The 15283-nt window shown below is 40.7% G+C and overlaps 2 protein-coding genes across 2 annotated transcripts in view; both read right to left on the bottom strand.

The window, feature by feature from the left end:
- Window positions 1-15283, bottom strand: part of ptpa (protein phosphatase 2 phosphatase activator) — a 33107-nt gene that overhangs the window by 17160 nt on the left and 664 nt on the right. Inside the window, exons 2-9 of the mRNA XM_083983803.1 lie at window positions 14846-14946; window positions 13694-13791; window positions 12530-12616; window positions 12201-12326; window positions 11584-11701; window positions 10204-10303; window positions 7911-8035; window positions 6759-6859 (exon numbers count right to left, since the gene is read on the bottom strand). Coding sequence (XP_083839929.1) covers window positions 6759-6859; window positions 7911-8035; window positions 10204-10303; window positions 11584-11701; window positions 12201-12326; window positions 12530-12616; window positions 13694-13791; window positions 14846-14870 — 780 coding nt within the window. The 5' untranslated portion in view covers window positions 14871-14946. The remainder of the gene's footprint in view (window positions 1-6758; window positions 6860-7910; window positions 8036-10203; window positions 10304-11583; window positions 11702-12200; window positions 12327-12529; window positions 12617-13693; window positions 13792-14845; window positions 14947-15283) is intronic.
- The window catches only part of LOC310994904 (GTPase IMAP family member 9-like), a 119470-nt gene continuing 117717 nt past the window's right edge, over window positions 13531-15283 (bottom strand). The window contains exon 4 of the mRNA XM_083983805.1: window positions 13531-13595. The gene's annotated coding sequence lies outside the window, so the exon portion shown is untranslated. The remainder of the gene's footprint in view (window positions 13596-15283) is intronic.

Below are 15283 nucleotides of genomic sequence, written 5' to 3' on the forward strand. Positions count from 1 at the left end.
TTCTCGTTTTTTGAAAAATTGTAATTTTGTGAGGTCTGATTGGTGTACAAGACAGTGAGGATGGGTGTTAGGAGTAGATAAGGGTTATGGCTCCTCCTTTTTTCTTTCAATCTCTTTTTCCAAACACGTCACACTGGTTTCCATGGAGAAATAACAAAGAGGTGTGGTTTAGATGAGACGACGTCACTGGGAGTTAACGAGGTGATGAGGCTCACCTGTGTGGTGGGTGCAGCTGTGTTACCATGGAGATGCTGCCCTGAGAGGACCACAGCTCCACACCCTACACGTCTGAGAACCAGCCCGTTTTATTATGAAGATCCATTCACCATCAACCTACAACCTGAACTGAGGACCCAGATGGAGCCTTACGATGCTCCTGGGGGCCGAGGCCTGTGCTGGCGCGAGTGGAGGAGTTGGAGGGACTAACTGCTGCTGCAGCAGGCTCACCCACCTGTGTGGGAAACCGGTCCACCTTCTCTCTGTTACTGTTCCCCAGGCTTTTCTCTTTAAAGGGATATTTCAACATTTTGGCAAATTCACCTATTGCCATAATCCCTATAGTTTTAGGAGTAGGTTCATTACCTTTAATTGTCGGTGCAAGCTGTTTTGAGAGCGGCGGGGCAGAGGCATGAGCTGCTCATGGTATTTCTACGTTTCTCTCATCAAACTAATTACACAATCCAACAACTCCAAAACACTCTGGTGGACAAGTTGTGACCTATACACATTCGCCATGCTATGAAATAACCAAGGGGGCAGTTGTCGGTCTGAGAAGTGAAGCTCACTTCCGCGTTCTAAAAACTGCAATCCCCTCGGCTTCCTCTGGGGGCTGGTGTCAGAAGGGAGCATTCTCCATAGACCCCCATGTTAAAATCACTGACTTTACATCCTCAATAAACATGTTAAAAGCCTAGTGTCAGAACGTTTTTTGGTCTCAATCGATAGTTTCTACCCCCGCACACACTCTGCGGGGGGTGAAATATTTTTTTACTCTACCGTTTTACTGTTATTAGGTTAAAACTCTGGCCAATTAGGGCACGGAAACGTTGAGTGACAGGTCCGAGCAGCTCCGTGGACAGCTGCTTCTCGGCCGGCCAATCCAACATGGCGCTGTTCAGGCCGCCATATTTGAGTCACAAAAACGACTTCCCAAAACCAATGGGTGACGTCACGGGTGCTACGTCCATTCTTTTTACAGTCTATGGAAATAACGTATAATTATGTAACATTACGACATATGAAGCAAATACTCTAAACTACTTTCGCTTTTGAAGTCACTCTGCCCAGCAGCCATGTCGGGAATGTAGTTCCAGTTCCAACTCTGTCTCATAATGTTACATTATTATTTCATAGCGTGGTGAATGTTCAGGTCACAACTTGTCCATGTGAGTGTCTAAAGTCTAAGTCTAAAAAGATCTAGTATACCCTGACAGGGTGTATTCATTAAAAATATCAGCAGCACAAAATGGTTATTTAGGCCTAATTACACTTGAAATGAAGGTTTTTTCCCCATTTAATACCTTTATCCTACATTTCATTGACTTTTAGAATTCTTTACTTTACTTATTTTTAATCAATCTGTCAATTTCCAGAACCCAAGACATCTTCAAATGTTAGTTACATTTTGTATTGAAAAAAAGAAAGACCTAAAACAACTAATTGATTTTTAGACATATCGCGAACTGCAGCTCTAAGACTGTCATGACAGACATACTAATTAATTTTACTTTACAATGAAAACAAGAAGAGTCAGAGAAAAGCCATGAGGAACGGGTGAGGAGAACCATGGACCGCTCCGTTGGCGCGTCAGCAGCATCCTCTCGTGAACACGAGGAGTATAGGGAGAGGTCAAGCGTCAGGAAGAGGAGGAGGGGCAGGAGGGAAGAGAGGGAAGGAGGTGGTGTGTCTCAGTGGGAAGGAGGAAAAGGATGTAGCAGCTCCACCAAAGCCCTCCCCCGCTTCCTTTCCCGCCTTTTCCTCCAAAAAACAAAGCGCACGGGTTCCTGCTCCGACTCTCCACCGACTCCGTCCAGCTCCCTCTTTCCCATCTTCCTCTTCCGGAACACAACCCCACTCAGCTGTGACCCGGTCACTTTCATCCAGTCATATGTATGACGCATATACAGATGGGTGACAGTGAGTACAATTAAGCAATTGACCTATGGTAAGCCACGCCCCCAGACCCTGCATTTCATTGCTGTCACCATCTCAGACAACTAGAGACCTTTGGACACTGATGTACAGTTACCCATGTACAAAAACTAGAACAAAATAAGCTCCCCAGTACCTTGACTAAGACTTTAAAGGGATAGTTCAACATTTTATCAAATTGGCCCATTGCCATAATCCCTATAGTTTTAGCAGTAGGTCCGTTACCTTTAATTGTCGGTGCAAGCTATTTTTAGAATGGCAGAGCAGAGCGGCGAGCTGCTCAGAGCTACGCTGCGGAGGCTAATGGCATTTCTTGGTTTCCCTCACCAAACTCATCAAATACACAATCCAACAACTCCAAAACACAACAGAGTTGTTTTCGAGGCAAATGCGACTGCTTGCCAAAGAACTGCCCCCCACGGGAACGCACATCAGCAGTTTTGCATGAATTTACCCCGAAAACAACTCTGTCTCGTACTATCTCATATATAGCGTGGTGAATGTGCAGGTCACAACTTGTCCACCAGAGCGTTTTGGAGTTGTTGGATTGTGTATTTGATGAGTTTGCTGAGGGAAACCAAGAAATTCCGTTAGCCTCTGTAGCGTAGCTCTGAGCAGCTCGCGGCTCTGCTCTGCCGTTCTTAAAACAGCTTGCACCGACAATAAAAGATAACAAACCTACTCCTAAAACTATAGGGATTATGGAAATGGGCCAATTTGCCAAAATGTTGAAATATCCATTTAAAAAGGAAAATAAAAATACTTTGAAAAGCATAAATTTTTTTAGATGAGTGAGATTAAAGTGAGTTAAATGTATCACCTGCAATAAAAATTAAGATTTAACATGTTCTATGTTGTCTAAAGTTACAATTGGTCATGTGTTTCCACCTTGGGGCGCAAAAATCTTTGCTCATACACTCTCGTTAGAGTCAGAGAGTAAGTTGTACATGCAAAGAACCTTCTCTACAATACAAGAGATAGGAGCTCCTCGGGGTGCAGGAGCTGAATGCAGCTCATTGATGGTGCATTCCAGCTGTACTTGGAAGTCAGAATTTCTAACATCTAGTGTCTACAAGTATATAAACATTGTGTTTTCGTTTCATTTCATTAATCGCCAATTTTTCTGACTTCCATGTTGTTTTAAGTGGAAAACACTCAACTCGCAGGCGACGCTTTTCCAAGCTCTGAGTTCAGACTTCCAATGTAAATGAAACGCACCATTACATACCATGATATATTTTACTCTTGCCAATATATCACGGTATGTTTGATGTTCAATTGCTCATGCCTGTGTTTTTATCTCTTCACCTGATGTTCTCAGTAAAGTTAAGCTGCAGCCAACAAGTCAATACCGACTCCAAGTGTGTTATTTTATCATAAGAACCAAAATGAACTATAACACATAACACCACCACCACCACTATAATGGCAGTGTATCTCAGCAGCAGCAGCTGTGAGGGCCCAGGTGATCTTCAGAGTGTACAGAGGTGAAGCTGGGCCTAAATGCGTGGTGTTGGTCTTTTACAATGTTGTTAATCCTAGTATTACTGTATTGTGCAGAAACATGTGGGACACGCCTTAGAATGTTTGACCATTTTTTGTTTAAACTTTAAATCTGTAGAAAAGCTCATAAAAACGGACAAAACTCACTTTCTCTAAATGCATCTCAGTGGACGTCCAGGCAGAGAATGTCCAGGTGCATGAGAATGGCTATATGCACTGTGATTGGCTCATCACGTTTGAGGGCGGGGCTTAGCCATAGGTCAATTACTGTAACATCCCATCACACGCAGGTTTGGTCCACACTGCTCTTACAGCACTGTAACATTTACTCCTGCATGCTATCCACTCTACTTTGGAGTTTTTGAACACCTAATACAGATTTTCAGAGACTCTGCTATATATTATATTATATCTGTCCAAGTGTTTCATTTAAAAACTCTTGGATTTTATGTGTTGTAGTCTGGACGGACAGAAGCTGAGACCTTTGGAGACAATGGCCGTCGCTCCCTCTCCTCAGCCTCCACTACCAGTTACAGTGTAACTGACCTTGTTGTCTTTGCTGCAGTCTGCTTCCTGTTTACAGCACCTGGTCCAGTAGTTCCCAACCTTATTTGGCTTATTTGACATCACAAATTTCTGGCGACCGTCAATCAAGATGCTTCAGCTCAGATATTTTTATATGCTGCATTTTATCTGAACTCGATTTATATTTGAGAAAGTGAAAGTATCGAATATAGTTGTTTAAGATTGTGTGTGCTGTTTTTAATCATACATTTTATAAAAGAATAATAATTAGTTAAAAAAATATTTTAGTTAAAAAAATATTTTTATCAGAATTTTTTTTCATCAATTATTACTAGACATTTCAGTTGACCCCATTTGACTTCCAAGAGACCCCACGTGGGGTCCCGACCCCAAGGTTGAAAAACACTGACCTAGTCCATGTCGAGTGTAGGTGAGTGGTCATGTGATACGTGTTTGCAGGTGTGACAGTGTGGACAGAGATCAGATCTACAGACTGCAGTTTCCACAGTCGGTGATGATTTGAGATGATGTCATCTGCAGATGTCGGTCTACTGTGTTTCATCAAAGGAGAATAGATGTTGGACTACTTCATGTTCTCTCTTCTCATGAGCTTTTTGGAGCAGCTGATTCCCTTTTCCAGCAGGACAGTACTAAAACCGTGGCCAACTGGTTTGTTGACCATGATATCACTTGCCAACTTGCCTGACCTTAATATACACTGTTTTTATTTGGACCTAACCAACTCACGTATCCCTCCGCCCAGGGTTAGCGCCCACCGATCAGCAGTTGGTTAGGTCCAAATAAAAACTGTGTTTTTCCTGCACTTTGAAGGGCTGGAAAAAAAAATATTATAGCGAACAATGGAACTGTGTATTTTTTTTTCAGGTAAAACCTCTTTTAGGCCGCAAAAATAGGCCGTTTCTTTGGGTCTGTTCACAACACTGTATGTTGTAAATCTCTGGGCAGGGCTATGGGCTGGCGTTGCTAACGGGAGGAGTGCAGAGAGTCTTTTACTGCAATTAAAGGGGCTATTTGTAGATCATACAACCCCACTTTAAAAAAATGCTACTATCCCTTTAAGTGCGTAAATGAACATACTTTGCAGAAACTGAACATTTCTGTTTTGTAAATATTTTTTGGATTGGAAATGCTCATCATGGAGTTTTGATCTTCATGAGTTTTAGGCTGTAACCATTGAAATTAAAATAACATATGTGTTAATGTTACAGCTGAAGGGTGTATATTACAATGTTGGTGTTTTTTTTGTGTGGAATTCATATCCATTAACCTAAATGTTGCCAGTACATGAAAACTCCATTTTAAAATGATCCGTGTGTTATTTTTAATATTATTTTTTTTATTTAGCTATGCCCCTCTGGCTCTAACATTGTTTTCATGTATAAATGATTCAGATAAAGCATCATTTTTTCAATAAAAACATGTGGGAGAGAAACATAAAAAAAAACATAGAGGGGAATATTACTGCAGCAGGTCTAGTCAGCTGCACCATCAGCAGGTTCGTGTACACAGTGTCCATGTTGGACATATGACATGTACCAGACACAGGTGAACATCAAAGGGATCAAATTAGAGTCGGAATGACATTCTGCTTCTAGTGACGTTCACAAGTCATTCAATAAAACCAGCCTTTGTAAACTGGTGAATTACATTTGTGAAGAGAGGTTTGTATTTGTATAAAAAGACAATATGAATAAAATGATGTCATGGGTGATATTACACAAAGATGCTGCCAACATCTGTACATTGATACTAATATGCAGATAACTGGGTAATATTTAGTGCTTTAAAGCTCCCACACTGACAGTGAAGTTAGGCGTAGGGTTTTTAGCCGTTTTTTCATGTGTATCTGATTGGACAGTGACGAGCCAATCACAGAACAGAGTCCAATCAGAGGGTAGGTGCTTCCATAAACTTAAACTCCAAAGTAAATTTCCAAGATGGATGATGGTGCGGACTTTTCCTCACCCAGTTGGGTTTAATTACATTTAAAGCCCCAGTATGTAACTTATTTGGCTTTTTATTAGCAAAAGTCAAATATATTTTTCATAAATACGTATTTCACTGAAGTGGAATCACACCCGCATACAAATGAAAGCTTTCATTAACTCAAGGAACAAGGAAGGACGGAGGCACTGATGTTGCATTTAGGTGCAGTCAGGTAGACGGCCGTCGGCAAAGCAACCGGATGTCATTTTACTCCACGAGAGAAATACGGTAAAACGTGGGTCAGGTAAACAATACCACATCACCATGACAACATATTGTCACGCCTGTTTTGCCTCGTGCTGGCGGACCACTTGTTTATCCTGTTACATGCAGCGTCTGTTGTCTTTCTGATGTCTGCCCGATTTCACGTGAATGCAACATCAAGAATACGTTCCGATATGCAACTGCACCGCTAGATGGGGGTAAATCCTACACACTGGGGCTTTAATGAATAATCTGTGAACAACCCTTCAAACTTGAGAATCTTTTTGACCCTAATTTCAGCCCAAAAATATGTATTCAATCTAAAATATAAATAGCTGTGAATGTGTGAGTTGTGTTTCATTTTCTACCTCATTTATGAACTTGATGCAGTCCAGAAACATGTAGTCTTGGTGATGCTCATTCACCACCCTCTCGTCGATGAAGTGGCGAGGTTCCAGTGTTGGGTGATCTGGAGGGAGATTTAGGTGTAAGATGACGTGTCCACCACCAGATGTCTCTATTTACCTTCCTATTACACAAGCTCAGACTCCCTGAGTCCACCAACGGAGAAATGCATTGATTTGTACATTCCTCGATGCCACATGGTCCCAGATCTGAACCTTTCATGAGTTTACAGTTCCACAGCAGAGACCTGGTATCAGTACAGTTCAGCTCTTATTCAGTGCTACTGCTGCATCTCACAAACAGAACACTTACTTGTAGATAAAACAATGTAAAAAACAGATTAAAATTCTTCTTCTTCAGGGCAGCCCTGTCATTACAGTGATGAGATGGTCCAGTTCGTCAGCCTGCGAACCTTTCTACTGCATCTTTGCAGGCATTGAGTATTCTGTCATGTATTTACTTATGTGTAGTGACCAGATAGTTACTGTATTGTAGTATATGCATTGAGTATTCTGTCATGTATCTTCCTATATGTAGTACGGTAACCAGATAGTTATAGTGATTCGTTTAATGAATCCTGTTCCTTAATACTATGTATTGCTGATGCCCTGATGGCAGCACAAAGAACTGATTATATCATGAGCACTAACTACCTTGTGCCACCGCAAACGTGTGTTATGGCCTTACAAATGTATATTATTCATGTGAATTGAATGTGTCTTTGGTGTTTTGGTGCTATCGCAAATGTGTGTATTGTCTTAAAGATGTATATTTATTAATATGTCTTTGGTATTTTACCTCATTGTTGCTTTTTTTAAGGTTGCCTTTTATCATCAGGCAGAGGGACTGGCGATGAAAACTAGCTTTTTTAGCTAACTCGGGTGCATTTACATTTGTTTTTTTACAATGTTTTATTAATGTACATTGTCCCTTGTCAAATAAATTAAACTGAAACTGAAACTGCATCTAGTGAACTTAATAGGCATTTGTGGCTCATAGAACCCCACTTCAAAAAAAAAGCTGAACTATCCCTTTCACATGAGGCAAATGTCACTGTCCAACTGGGTTTGACTATTTCCTTATTCCGCCACAAGAATGATGTGTCATGTTCTTACCTACAAACTGGGCGCTGCCCCATATGAAGGGAAGGAACTGGAAGTCGTCCAGTCCCCACACACCTTGGCTTCCAGCTGGCTCCATCCTGTAGTACCTCTGCAGCTTCCTCATCACTGAGAGATACCTGAACACACACACACACATGCATAAATACAGGAGTGCACTCACCCACAGGATCAGGAGTTAAATTTAAGATAATCTGGGGCTTTGACCAGTTTCAGTTGTAGGATGGGTTCCCTCAAGTTATATCATAGCTATACCAGAGTTCTCCTGATAAACATAAGAGTGTTCCTCTTATATTGCTATGTAGAATCATGACTTGGAGGTCAAAAAGTTATTCTAGGCAAAGAGGTTTTCTCAGCACCACATCTTGACTCAAGGTTTCTGAGGGACAGTGTATCGACTCTAAAACTCCCCAAGGAAACTGATCAGCTGCATGAGGCACGATCAGGCAGAGCAGAAGTGACTCCCCCACCAGAAGTTAAATACATCATCCTGAGTTCTCTAAGAGATTGAAGAACACCTTCATCACAGATACAGAGTTTTAGCAAAGACACTTGTGTTGTACCTAACTCTCTTTGTGTTAAACAGCACACACTGTATGCCTGAGTGCTGACTGTTGACACCGAAAGAGTAATTAACTAAAGGTGAGTCGTATTTCATTCAAATAAGTGTGTTAACTCCCACAGCCAAGAGTTTATTCCAAATCCTGAAAAAAGTTTAAATTAAAAATGCAGAATGTAGAACACAAGGGAAAATATAGAGTGACAACACAACACACTTACAGAGTCTTTGCAGTGGACCTGTCTGCTTTATGGCAATGTGTTTGTTCCACAACGTGGCATTAAAGGACAATTCAAGGCAAATTCAGCATGGGGCTCTAGTTTCCTAACATTTTAGGTCTAAAAGAATGAATCTGAAGGTTTTCTTTTTAATGTCTTCTGTTTTGCAGTAGTTCTGTCTGTCCCTGCATCGCAGCAGCGATGAATGGGAGTGGACTGATCTTACGCCATTTAAGCTGTTTACATCCCACAAAACCACCTTTTTTCTCCACAGACAGCGTCAGAGGGCTTCAAACATACACCGGGGGGTTTGTTTACTTCAAGAAAGTCAACATGTTTGTAAACAGAGCTGTAATACAAAGTCTCGCAGGGAAATGCGGTTTTGCAGGATGTAAACAGCCTAAACAGCGTAAGATCAGTCCGCTCCCATTCATCGCTGCCGTGGCGATGCGGGGACAGACACGACTACTGCAAAACAGGAGCAATTAAAAAGAAAATCCTCAGAATCCTTCTTTCAGAACTAAAATATTAGGAAACTAATAGCTCCAGGTTGAATTTGCCTGGAATTGTCCTTTAACGGGCAGTGTGTGACTTTGGAAGCGGGCTACCCAGTCAGAAGTTGAAAATGATATTGGTATTTTCTGTTTCTGTTTTCCATTAGCTGTGACCACAGCTGAACCCATGGTCAGGATAATCAAGTGCCCCAGGTTACAGGAACTCATAACACTGGTGCATCAGATAGTGTGTATTAGTATTAGAATTAGACAGCGCCTATGTCCAGAAACTTCTGCTCTACTACCCTACTACTTATATAACAGACACTCAGCAGCAGTAAACAGAGATTTCAAATGTGTATTAGTGATCAACATTATTTTGCATCATCAGGTCAATCCTCTGAGCAGCTACGCCTTTAAGACACATGATTGGAGGCTGCTGGGAATCACTATCAGGAAGTGAGGAGATGGGGCTGAGGCTAACTGGTTAGCATGCTATCTTCAGTAGAAGAAAAGACATGATCAAGGAGGAATATTGGTGTTTGTTTCTGCTTATGGAGACAGCTGATGGTGAGTAAAGGAAGTAAGTGTGCTGATGATAGTATTGAAGAAACTTGGGTTTTGTCCTGATGATGGCATTGCATTAAAACTCACTAAACACTGTCTCTATCTATCTATCTATCTATCTATCTATCTATCTATCTATCTATCTATCTATCTATCTATCTATCTATCTATCTATCTATCTATCTATCTATCTATCTATCTTTTTTTTATTTAGCACACATTTAAGTTCCACCGTACCCCTTTCAATAATTACAAGCAATACAGATTTCTATGGCTAACAAAAAATCTTTGAAAAAGAAGGAGATAAAGTGCATAAACAATGTTATACAGGCAAAAATGAGGAGAGTAATTAATAACAAGTGGAGAGAGCGAAAATAAAGTATGAAATATTCAAATGTATATGTCTGGAGAAAGCGGGAAGTGACTGTATGTAGTGTAGAAGGGCTCACCTGTTAAAAACTTTGAATACAATAGCCATTTGATCGTCTACCCTGAGAGCTCCCACCTTACAGAGGCAGCAGAGGAAAGCAGCGAAGGCAGCTTCATGACCTGAGGACACACACACACACACAGAGCATCAACCAAATATCAACATGTTGTGTGCACATCTCATCTTCATTTCTCATTCCTCTCTCCCTCAATGAATCATAACTTGGCTTTATACTTTTCACAGCATTATGACCCCACTTTCAATGTGTTTCCTTATGGATTAAAAAATTAAATTAAAACAATAATATTTTAAAAGATATACTGTACACTACACTGTCTTTAATATGAATGCTACGTCTTTTTCCTCAGCTGTTGCCTTTGTGGAGATCTGAATGAAGCCGCTGTGGACAGTAGTGGAGTTATAATGTAATGGTGCCCCCCACTGGTCAAACATAGAATATCATCTGTGCTTTATGTCTGTAGGTCTAGAACTTGGATAGTTCAGGGGAGATAGAAAGGGACAGTTCAACATTTTGGCAAATAAGGTAGGTTCATTACCTTTAATTGTCTGTGCAAGCTGTTCTTAGATCAGCAGGGCAGAGACGCAAGCTGCTCAGCTAACGCGAGGCAAACTGTACTTTCACGTTTCCCTCATCAAACTCATCAAATACACAATCCAACAACTCCAAAACGCTCTGGTGGACAAGCTGTGACCAGCACATTCACCACGCTCTGAAATAATCATGTATAATTATGTAACATTACGACACATGAAGCAAATACTACTTAAGTACTTTTTGAAATCACTCCGCCCAGCAGCCGTGTCTGGAATGTAGTTCCGGCTACGCATTTGCCTTGAATACAACTCTGTTTCGTCATGTTACATTATTATTTCATAGGCTGGTGAATGTGTGAGTCACAACTTGTCCATGAGAGTGTTTTGGAGTTGTTGGATTGTGTATTTGATGAGTTTGATGAGGGAAAGGTGAAAGTACCATTTGTCTCCATTGCGTTAGCTGAGCAGCTCACATCTCTGCCCCACTGATCTAAAAACAACATGCACTGACAATTAAAGGTAAAGAACCTTCTCCTAAGACTTATAGGGATTATGGCAATAGGCGAATTTGCCAAAATGTTGAACTATCCCTTTCAGATTTAAGGAGCAGCCACTGAGTATCATCCCAGACAGTGGCCAAAATCTCAGAAAATGGAAAAATAATGTTTGTGAAATGTGGTTTGATTTATTATGTTTTTGTCCATTGATTTTTAACATTATAAGAAACACAGGATGACATTAGACTTGTGATTTCACCGAGTTAATGAATAAATTGGTTCTGATTGAACTGTGTTTTGTATTGAACTATAGTGACTGACTGAACCAGACACATGTATGCTGTTACCTGTTCCATAGTCTATCCTGGTGGAGTTCCCCACAGACTCTTTCAGATAGACAGCAATCTCTGGAACTGCTGCACTTTTGTCAGCAGGGACCACTGTTGACACCAAGGCCTCTGCTTCCTATTCAACACAACACAATACAACACAGACATCACTTTCTACATACCGACCGAGCGTGTGGTTGTATGGCACGACTGGCCGTGTTTACACCAGGTATTAACACGTGTGTCTGAGGTGATCTGATCACTGGTGGACAGCTCTTACAATGCTATTACAATGCGTTTCCACATGGGTCTGACTTGCGATCGGATCTTATTTCCCTGATTTAAAAATGTGCATCATTTCCATTTACAAGGGAAATGATGCACGTGTGTCTACGATACAATATTACAGCGATACTAAAAATATTGCAACATACTGTGATATATTGCGGAAGCTTTTTACAACTGCAAATGATGTCTTCAAATGAAAACTTTGTTAACATCTTTTTTTTTCTAATAAGATAAACTTCTTCACACCAGCACTGGGCTCTTCACTTGAAATCTATCACGTAAGAGATGTATGTTAGTGCCAGGAGTGAACAGGGCCAACATGAGTGAGGGAGTGAATGTGTACTAACCTGATCTAGTTTGGCGTACCAGGTTCTAAAGGCTTTATTACCAAAGCGTGATGGCTGATCAACAGGAGGGGTCTCGTTTATCCACTGGTCCAGAGTCCCCAAGAGATCTAGTAAGTTCTCCACTGTCTGTCACACAAGACACCAGCAACATGCGATACACCAATTAACATCACCAGAACATAGTTTTAATGAGCACACAGAGAGATTATTTCTCTGTTTTGGTTCCTGTTTAATTAGAAATGTGTGTTTTTAACAAAATGTGTGAATGTGGAGCTCCTCTCCAGCCCTGAATAATCTTTTAGCAGCTCATGATGAGATGAATAACGTACCTTAGACACTTTATATTCACATGTGAGCTTCTTCCCTTTTACACCTTCATTCAGTGTCAGGATGAAGCCCATGTAATCAGCATATGCCTGGAAAAAAGGGAGAGATATATGAAAACTGGAATGTATTAGGAGGTGCACATGGTCAGATACAAATAAAAATCAGTATTATGACATTGATATTTTTACAGTACTGATATTGTTCACATTAATGCAAATGTATTGAAAAATATATAAATGTAAAATGATAAGAGTGATGTGCAATAAACTATGTTGTACTACATAAGAAAACAAACTACTTACACATGCTCTTTAAAAAAATGTAATAACTGTTATTACTTTCCATTTTAATTTTAATTTGATCCCAAATCTGCAAACAACAAATTATAAAGTTAAAAAAAAAAAAAATTAAAAAAAAAATTGCTGTGGGAAGCGTTTGAGGCCATTGTTCATACTCCTTATCTGTGGGAAACATTAAAGCAGAAGTAAGCGATATTTTTGTGTTAATATAAGTCTTAAATAGTTATATCTTCCGACGGCAATCACGTATATAGAGTGTTTGGTCTGAAACACGGGTCTCTCAGTCACTCTGCTCTGCTGTAAGCCGAGGAGAAAACTTTCCTTGTATCCCACAAGTTTTATCCAATGAGGAGAGAGAACGGCATAAAGGGGCGGTCCTCTCTGTGTGTGCAGCCAAGGGATGCACGTGAATGTGGTGACGTAGGGACGAGGACCAATAGATCCATGACGAGGGCGGGGGCTGCTAACTCCATCGGCTGACAAGAAGTCATGGTGCGTTCAAGGCAACCCGTAACTCGTGTTTTTCCGACCTGTGAAGTCATACCAGTTCGATCTGGTACGAGTTCACGGGTCGGAAGTTACGAGTGGCCGTTATAGTGACTTTCACAGGTAAAACAGGTCGGAAAAACACGAGTTACGGGTTGCCTGGAACGCTACAAAGTCGTAAGTCGTGACTTGAAGCCGTAACTTATGGTTTCAAAAACCTGCCTGGAACGCAGCATTAGCCCAAACGACCGGATCGCTTACTTCTGCTTTAAAGTGTACTGGCCTCAGTTTCTGTATCACTCCAATGCAAAAAAAAAAAAAAGGCAAGTTAGACTTTTAGACTGGTGAATAAAATGCACATACGCACAGGCAGGAACCTACCTGAGATCTTTTCCACTTGCCCATGTCAGGGACCATGCTGATTTCTTTCTTGGGCACCATGAAGGTGACTTCAGGTGCTTCATCTTCAGGAGTGGATCCTAATGGATTCAAAACACAAGTTAGAGACTTTGGTTTATGTCATGTAATTCAAAAACTTTAAGATAATTAAAATTGTTCTAAAGGTACATGCTCGTGTAACCGTCTGAAAAACATGGTAACACCAGAGTCAAAGGTGGGAGGAGACTTCAGCAGGTTCTGTGCTGTGTTCTTCTGTTCAGCCCAAACTTTGTTTCAATTAAATATGGTATTAGATTTTATATAAACGTATCCTTTCTTTTTAGCTGAAGAATAAGGTAAATATCAAGCCACATGATTATTATGAGTACCGGCACAGAATGCATTAATGGTCTTGAAAATAGCTCTTGCATTGGTTTGGTCTCGGTCTTGGACTTAGTCTCCCCCCTTTTGTCTTAGTCGAATGGTCTTGATGGTCTCGAGTTAGGTGGTCTTGACTACAACACTGAAATCCAGAGAGAGATCTGAGCCCAGGTTCCTTTTCTATAAGACCATGCATCTTTAAATCTGCCTCTTGTGACAGTTGAATGAAATAGTGGCAGTAGCCATTAAGCAGGATGTTCATATGACTCATAACTGTTAGATTTGGATGCATTCTTCCAATCAGGGAGTGAACATGACTGGTTTAGGTATGTAAAGCTCGGTAAAGTAATTATCTCTCAGTTTAACTTTTAGGTACAGTTTGTTTGGATGATATTCTGAATAAATGAGAACAAAGCAACTGTGTGTCTCATGTAAACACTCCACATGCTAGCTAACCCTCCAGACAGTAAAACCAGAACCTGGTGCTTTTACAACAAGTTGGCAACAACTGCAGACAAAACAACACTCGAGTATAAGTTTGTGTAGAGATAGATGTCATGGACAGGGCTGACTAACTTCTACAACATGTACCAGAGCTTTGCTACAGAACAGCAGTGATGTTACTCTGCAGGCTTATCTAACGTACGGTGAATTTATTAAATGTCCCGTGTTGTAGTATGGTGCACATGCTGAAAACAACACAGTTTAACACGGCGGAGCAGCACCGCTCCAGAGGTTTCCAAAGCTCAGCACAAACATTGAACGGCGCTTTACCTGACTGCTGCTCGGTTTCCGCCATGGCGATGTTTGGTATTCTTCTTCACGGGATTGAGACAGAGCTCAGGCAGCCATGACTCTTCACTGCCCCCTGGAGACTCAACAGGAAATGACAGCTTGGGCTACGGACAAAAGTTTGGACTGTGTTGTTTTTTCTTTTCTTTTTTAATTACTTAGTTTCTACATTGTAAATTAAAACTCAAGACATTAAAACTAAGAATGAATACATATGCAATTATGTAATAAACCAAAATGTGTTAAACAAAGCAGTTTTTTTTGTATTTTAGATTATTTTTGCTTTGATGGCACCTTTGCACATTCTTGACCTAATGACCTTCTCTCTTTAGCTTCATGAGGTCGTCACCTGGAACAGTTTTCCAACAGTCTTGAAGGAGTTCCCATCAGCATCTCAGCTGGGTTTAGGTTTCTTTTTAC

The sequence above is a fragment of the Trachurus trachurus genome (genome assembly GCF_905171665.1).
Source record: "Trachurus trachurus genome assembly, chromosome: 12".
NCBI classification, from domain to species: domain Eukaryota; kingdom Metazoa; phylum Chordata; class Actinopteri; order Carangiformes; family Carangidae; genus Trachurus; species Trachurus trachurus.